This window comes from Cannabis sativa, chromosome 6 (assembly GCF_029168945.1).
Source record: "Cannabis sativa cultivar Pink pepper isolate KNU-18-1 chromosome 6, ASM2916894v1, whole genome shotgun sequence".
NCBI lineage: Eukaryota > Viridiplantae > Streptophyta > Magnoliopsida > Rosales > Cannabaceae > Cannabis > Cannabis sativa.
This window is the reverse complement of record NC_083606.1, coordinates 50,928,807-50,936,535: the sequence shown is the minus strand read 5'-3', so window position 1 is coordinate 50,936,535 and position 7,729 is coordinate 50,928,807. Positions and strand designations below refer to the sequence as shown.

Below are 7,729 nucleotides of genomic sequence, written 5' to 3'. Positions count from 1 at the left end.
TTACCATTTGTTTTTCCATTATTTTAATGCCATACAATTCTAACCTAAATCTAGATAGCATTCTATAAATAGAAAGTAATGGCTTCAGGAAACTATGACTTGCACATTGTTCCTTTCAGAGAAAAGACATAGCTGCCCCTCTCTTCTTCTTCTTCTCTTCAATTTCGAAATAGCCTTGAGTGAATGAGTAGTGCCCACACACATCAAGTGGTATCTCAATCATAGTGTGTAAGATTGTGCAGAATCCAAACAACAAGAAGGATAATCAACATCAAAGGAAGGAGAGAAAGAGATCCAGGTTCAGATCTTGATAATGCTCTGCTACAGAAAGGAATCAAGGGCTAGAGATCTGAACAGAAGGAGTCATTATATTCCGCTGCACCCAATGTAAGGTTTCCTAAACTTTATATGTGTTTATTTCATTGTTTTAGAATTCATATTAGGATGTTAATGAAACTTACTTGTTAGTAAATCTAGATTCTGGTAAAATATTTCCAACACTTTTATCTACAATGTTATTATTATTTTTTATTATATATTTTGTCTCCAAATGTCTCCAGGCTAATGTCTACAATTGGGGCACCATTCAACAAAAATAATCTACTTTTTGACGATTCAGACGATGAGTTTGGAGAGTTATTAATTTTGTTTGCTTGCGTGGAGTACAATCAATTATATCTAACTAAGGAACCGTGTAGAAATTCGGCCCTTTCAGGACATGAGTATGTAATGGAAGTGTTGCATGGTCACGATAGTAGGTGTTATGATTTATTCAGAATGGATAAGGACGTCTTCAAACTATTTTGTGGTGTTCTAAAAGAAAAAAATTTATTGAAGAACTCTCGCTATCTTTCTGTTGAGGAGCAAGTTGCTATGCTCTTATTTGTCATTGGACATAATGAACGACATCGTGTAGTTGCTGAACGATTTCAACACTCCACCTCAACTACATCTGAATACTTTAGGAAAGTTTTGAAGCCGGTATGTCGTTTATCCAAAGAGTTAATTACACCACCTTTGTTTGATGTAGTTCCTTCAGAAATTCGATTCAATCCAAAATATTATCCATTTTTCAAGGTAAAAAAATTTATACTATCTCTTTTATTATTATTTTAAAATTTAATAAATAAAGAAAGAACAAAAGCCATTAATTTGTTTTTACTTTTCAGAATTGTGTAGGAGCGATAGATGCGACCCATATCTCTACTCATGTCCCCATTAATGAACAAATACCATATCGAGGTCGGAAGGTGGATACAACTCAAAACGTCATGTGTATATGTTCATTTGACATGAAGTTCACATATATTGTAGCGGGATGGGAAGGATCAGCTAATGATGCACGAATTCTTTCAGAATGTGCCACAAACCCAGATTATGAATTCTCAGCTCCACCCAATGGTAAGTGTTATCAAACTTATTATGTTTATTGACATTATTTTGTATTAATATTAATATGAAAAATTAATATCAATTAACATTGTTTAGGAAAATATTATCTTCTTGATTCTGGATATACAAACATGCCTGGTTTTCTTTCCCCATATCGAGGAGAAAGATATCATTTCAATCAATATACAGATCGTAATCCTTTTGGAAAAAGGGAGTTGTTCAATTATCGACATTCGTCTTTGAGAAATGTCATCGAGCGGTGCTTTGGCGTATTGAAGGCTCGCTTTCCTATTTCAAAGCAAATACCTTCCTATGATCTAAAAATACAGAAGTACATTGTGATTGCTTGTTGTGGAATTCATAATTTTATAAGGACAAATGCAGAAAAAGACGTATATTTTGATGGAGATGAAGACATTCCTGAAGTACAAGATGCTACTATACAAAGCACCCACGAAACTTTGAATGATATTGTTGAGTTTAGCATTTCAAGAGATCAACTTAGTGAAATGGCTAATGTCCGTGATGAAATTGCTGATCATATATGGAGAGCAAATCGACGATGAAGATAATGAGTGAAGATTATTAACAATTAGAACTTTTTTAATAGTTTTCTTCAAGATTAGACAATTATTTGTTCATATTTTATTATGACTTTATCGGTTTTGTGTTATAGATAATGAGTTTCATGATTTTAATTTACTTGAATTTTTTTAAGATGTTAATGAGTATTTTTTATTTGATTTTTTTATAATTTTTATACATTTGTTTAAAAATAAAAATAAATTATATTCATAATTTTTTATTTAAAAAGAGAAAAAAAATCAAAATTTGTGTTTTTTGTTTTTAAAATTGAAAAATAAAAATAGTTACAGAACACACTTTTGTTTTCTGTTTTTAAAATTATAAAACAAAAGTGGTTACAGAACACACTTTTATTTTTTGTTTTTAAAATTTAAAAACAAAAGTAGACATTTTTGTTTTTTAAAAACAAAAAATCTACTTTCATTTTTTTGTTTTTAAAATTAAAAAACAAAAGTGTTACCAAACGCCACGTATACGTTTATATTCATCAAAACATTACCATAGATCACCAAGGCTCCACAATAAAGCTCTATGATTACAAAGTGTAAGACAATTATAGTACAAGTAAGATAATGTGACCTCATTATTAGTTTTACAATACTTTTAGTTTTGCTGAACACAGTTAATAAAACTGCAGCAACATTTCCACCCCTTCTGTCATACCAGAAATCACTCCTAAGGATCTGAAAAAAAAACCACTATATTATATTCAGGTGCATACACAATGGAAAAATTACTATTCTCTCGGTACAATTGACATGGTTGTAAGCCAATAACAAAGAGCCCTACCATTGAGATAAAGCCGCTGATAGTAATGTTATCCTTCTGAATTAGATCCTTAAGTACCGTTGTTCTCTCTAAATAACTCACCAGGGAGAGCTTCCAGCCAATACCAAAACCAACATAACCTGCAGTTTGATTGCACTTAAATATTTGATTATTCAAAATTAAAGCATATACATGTATCATAATTTACTAAACTGAAGTGGAAAACAAAAGTATATAGAATTAATAACCTTAATCATGCCTATTAAATTAAACAATTTAATTTGTGATAAGATAGGCAGACATATTTAATCAACCTTAAAAATTCACTTGATTACTGTTAATTTAAGAGATCAACCTGCTATACTACATAAGGTATAATATATGCTATACTATATAAGGTATATTATATACATGACTGAAGTTTTTGGAAAGATAAAATCTTAATTTCTTGTACTTCAACGAGGTGGAAATTGGCACTTACAAGCTAATAAAAATACACTTAATTATACTCTAGTAAAAATGTCAATAACTTAGAACATAGAGACTACGTATGATCTGTCGAATTCCAAATCTAACTTGGAGTTTAGAGGAAGATCATCACAATGAGTCTACCTATAATAAGTATCATCAAACATGAAATACGAGTTCAAAATTTGAAAAATTATCACACCCAGAAAAAAACAAAAACAACAACAAAGAATCGCTAATAAACAATCTCACTTATTGAAATTAATCGAGATTCCAACAGAAATAACCCAAAATATTTTCTTAGCACCTTAAGGCGTCTATATCTTCCCAATGTATTGAAGAACAAAAAAATATCTCTTACAATATATCAAAGCTCTCTAAACAATTAGATTATATTATTCAAAGCATCATAAAGATTCTAGATGTTAGGAATATTTTACTAGGATTTAAATTTATTAACAAATATGTTCATTAACATCCTAAATATGAATATCTATAAAACAATGAAATTAAACACATAAGAGTTTAGAAAACCTTACATTGGTTGCAGTGTAATATAATGACTCCTTCTGTTCAAGATCTCTAGCCCTTAATTCCTTTCTGTCCCAGAGCATTATCAAGATTTGAACCTAGATTTCTTTCTCTCTTTCGGGTTTTGTTACCACCGTCTTACTCATTATGATTGAGTAGTACTTGACTTGCTATGTGTGGACACTTTTTCACTAAGGGTTCGAATATGGTGAAGGGAGGTAAAATAACTATGGAAGGAACTCTCTCATCTAGGTTGAACGCAATAGTTAAATTGTCAAAAGTAGATGAGTGAGAGCATCATGTTCCTTTTATAGTGTTTCAACTACGGCTTAGGGCTGAATTATATGCATTAAAAAAGAATAAAATATTGGACAAAAATAACATAATATGAAAAGGACCAATCTCTAGTTACAATTTTCTACTTTTTTTCAACCACTTATTCTTCTTTCAATAATACCATATTTTCCAATTCAATCCTATAAATGCCAAAACTATTTATTTAATAATTATAATCAGGGCCGGCTCAAGCCATTTGGGGGCCTTGGGCGAAAAATTAAAATTGGGCATTTTATTAAAAATAAAATCATTAATCAATACTTCGTAAATATAACTTAAAAAAAAACAATACCTCATAAATTCATTTACATTTATTTAATAAATTTAAATATTCTAAATAAAAGTACAATCAAAATATTATTCAAATTTGTTGATCGATCTATCCCAAAAATATGTCTTCCTTCTTCAAGTTTGTCATATCGAACAATCTCTAATCTATAAAACTTAATAATACCATTAGTTTATTCAAAATTATTAGAAAAAAATAACACAGATTGATTCATCTAAAAATTTATCTTTCTTGCTTTTTGGGATGCAAATTTGTTAATCAAATCATTGTATTCAAGTTTATTTAGCAAATTATTTTCAATTGACAACATAACTAATCCACTCAATCTCTCTTGCAACATAGTTGTTCTTAACTAAGACTTGATTAATTTAAATTTTGAAAAACTTCTCTCTGCCGATGGAACTATAACTGGAATTGTTAGTAATATTCTATCGGCAATGAATGTATTTGAAAATGAATCAAATTTTTTTATGTAATCAAGTATCTCGATTGAACTACCATTTTTATTTGGAAAAATTTCTCTCAACACTTTTAATTCTGAAAATAAATCACAACCATCAATATCATAAATTCCATTGTATTTTAAAACATTTTCAAGATTTAAAGATTGATATTTTAAATCATTTTCATCAAGTGATTTTAAGTTTTTCAAATTGAATAAAAATCAAAAATTATTTGCATACTCTTGAAATTGTTCAAATCTATTTTTAAGTGAACAAATAATTTGGTCAACCATGAAAATAAAATAATCAATCGAAATGATTCTTCGGCAGACTTTACTATCTCACCATCACCAATATTTTCATCACATTAATTTTTCTACGAACCACACGCTTTTCACAAAATTTAGGCTCAATTCCCATCTCATTTGAAATTTCTTTAGTTGTAATCATAGCTGAAACAAATCCTTCTTTCCTATAATTTTCAAAATAAGAAACTAGACCATTTAGCTGATTTATAGCATTATCAATGTCTATATTTTGACTTTGTAAATTTTTACTAATTGAATTGATAGCAAATAAAATATCAAACCAAATAGTCATGCCCAATAAAAATTCAAAATTCTCTAATTCAAAAGTTGCTAGACACTTAGCTTCACTCTTTATTTTAGGACCGTCACTTGATTCTGCTAGTTCAAGCAAAGCATCTCTTATTTTTGGAGCTTGAAATCTAATTGCCTTAACACTTTCAATATGACTTTCCCAACGGGTTTGAGACAATGATTTCACAGTTAACATACATATATTATTTTTCAGTATTGTGCATGTCTTAGGTAAAGAAGAGAATAATGAATATATACGTTGTAAAATACCAAAAAATGTTACAGCTTTAACACAAGAATTAGCAACATCGCAAATCACTAAATAATTAAGACTATGACAACCACAAGGTGTATATAATGCTCTAGGATTTATCTCTAATAATCTTTTTTGTACACCTTCGTGTTTTCCTTTCATGTTGGATCCATAATCATATCCTTGCCCTCTTATGTCAAGTTTCAAACTTTCAATTCCTCTTATAAGTTCGGTAAAGAGACCTTTTCCTGAAGTATCATCTACTTTCAAAAATCCCAAAAAATATTCTTCCACTCTTATGGGACTAACTAAAGTATCTACAAATCTTAGTATAAGAGACATTTGTTCTTGATGACTTAAATCAGGAGTACAATCAAGTATAACTGAAAAATATTTTGCTTCTTTGATTTTTTTCAAAATTGTATTTTTCACTTCACTTGCTAACAATTGTATCAACTCATTTTGAATTCTATGTCCCAAATAATGATTACGAATATCACTAATTTGAATACGTCAAATATGTTCTTGCATTATTGGATCAAATTCAGCAATCATTTCAATTAAACTCAAAAAATTTCCATTATTCTCTTGGTAAATCTTTTCATTACTTTCCCGAAAGGCCAAATTATTTTTTGCTAAATTTTTGACAATGGCAATTATTCTTACTAAAACATTCCTCCAATGTTCTTTCTCTTTATTAAGTCTTTCTTGATCATCTTTATCAATATTGTTCTATTTTTTGATAATCTCAATTCTAAATCAAACCAAACACTCATGTTGACTATATGCTCATTCTTTATTTTATGACTCTTCAACATAGCACTTAGATGCCTCCAATCCTTAGTTCCACAGTTGACTAATTGAAACGTATGATTTGCACTAGATTTTGTACCAAAAATTTTACAACAAAAATAATATAACTTATTAAATTTTTTTGAATACACTAACCATTTTCTATCATATTTTTCTCCATTTGACAAGTAGAAAAATGTCTACCATTTTCATCTTTTGGGAATTCGATGTCACTTACTTTTATTGGATAATTTTCTACTAATAATTCTATTAATTTATTATCAAGATTTTCTCAATTTCCTAGATCATAAATATAATCTAAATCATTTTTAAGATTTCTAGCTTCCATGCTCTCTTTAATATTTTCTTGACATTCTTCATCATCTATCACATCATCACACATTTCATAATTAACCTCCAAATTTTCTCTATTTAATTGTTCATTAATTTTTCATTTGAATTACTTTCATCTTTTTTATTAGTGACAACAAATTTTTCTAAAGCTCCTCTCTGAGAGTTAATTAAACTTTCTATTATTCTTTTTGTTTTTTTTTTTTAAGTTTTTCATTACCATACTAGCCGTACTTATTTTAGGTAGGAAAAATAAACTTAGAAAAATCTACAATAATTGCAATAGAAAAAACAAAATAAAAACCTAAACTATAGAAATTAACAACAATTAATCAAAATAATAATTAAAAAATATATATATGTGTACCTGTTATATATATATATATATAAATGGGTGACTATTCAATGGTTATATTTTTATTATAACCATTACGGTTACATTTTTTTTTGACCTGTAATAGCAGGTTACTAATAGGTAAACATTCCTTTTTTAAAATTAATTAATTATAATTAACTATTTTCTTAAAATAATTAATTAAATATTTAACAAGACCTCTTTTAGCAATTAATATTTATAAATAATTTTTTTTATTTATATTTAAATCCTTGCTCTAATTATTTTAACAACTAAGTCATTTAATTATAATATTTACAATAAAATTTATTTTTTCACAAAAATTAAACTTCTTTGTACACAAATTAAAATTCTCTTCTTATAATAAATTTTTAAATAATAAATTATTTTTAAATGATATTTAATTATTTTATTACAATTAGATGAACTAAGTATGAGGCCTCAAGCTCGTCAATCGATAACAAGTGTAGCAATTTTTTTTCTAAAAAATTCTTCAACTTATTTCACTATATACTTTTTTAATATTTAAAGAAAAAAATTAAATAATTAAGTGTAATAATTTAAAAT

General features: G+C 27.8%; 1 protein-coding gene across 1 annotated transcript; it reads left to right on the top strand.

The window, feature by feature from the left end:
* Positions 1 to 777: 777 nt before the first annotated feature.
* On the top strand, positions 778 to 1,958 carry LOC115695289 (protein ALP1-like). Its single transcript, XM_030622363.2, has 3 exons — positions 778 to 1,077; positions 1,170 to 1,401; positions 1,489 to 1,958. Exons 1-3 carry the CDS (start codon positions 778 to 780, stop codon positions 1,956 to 1,958), a joined length of 1,002 nt encoding a protein of 333 aa, XP_030478223.2.
* The last annotated feature ends 5,771 nt before the right edge of the window (positions 1,959 to 7,729 follow it).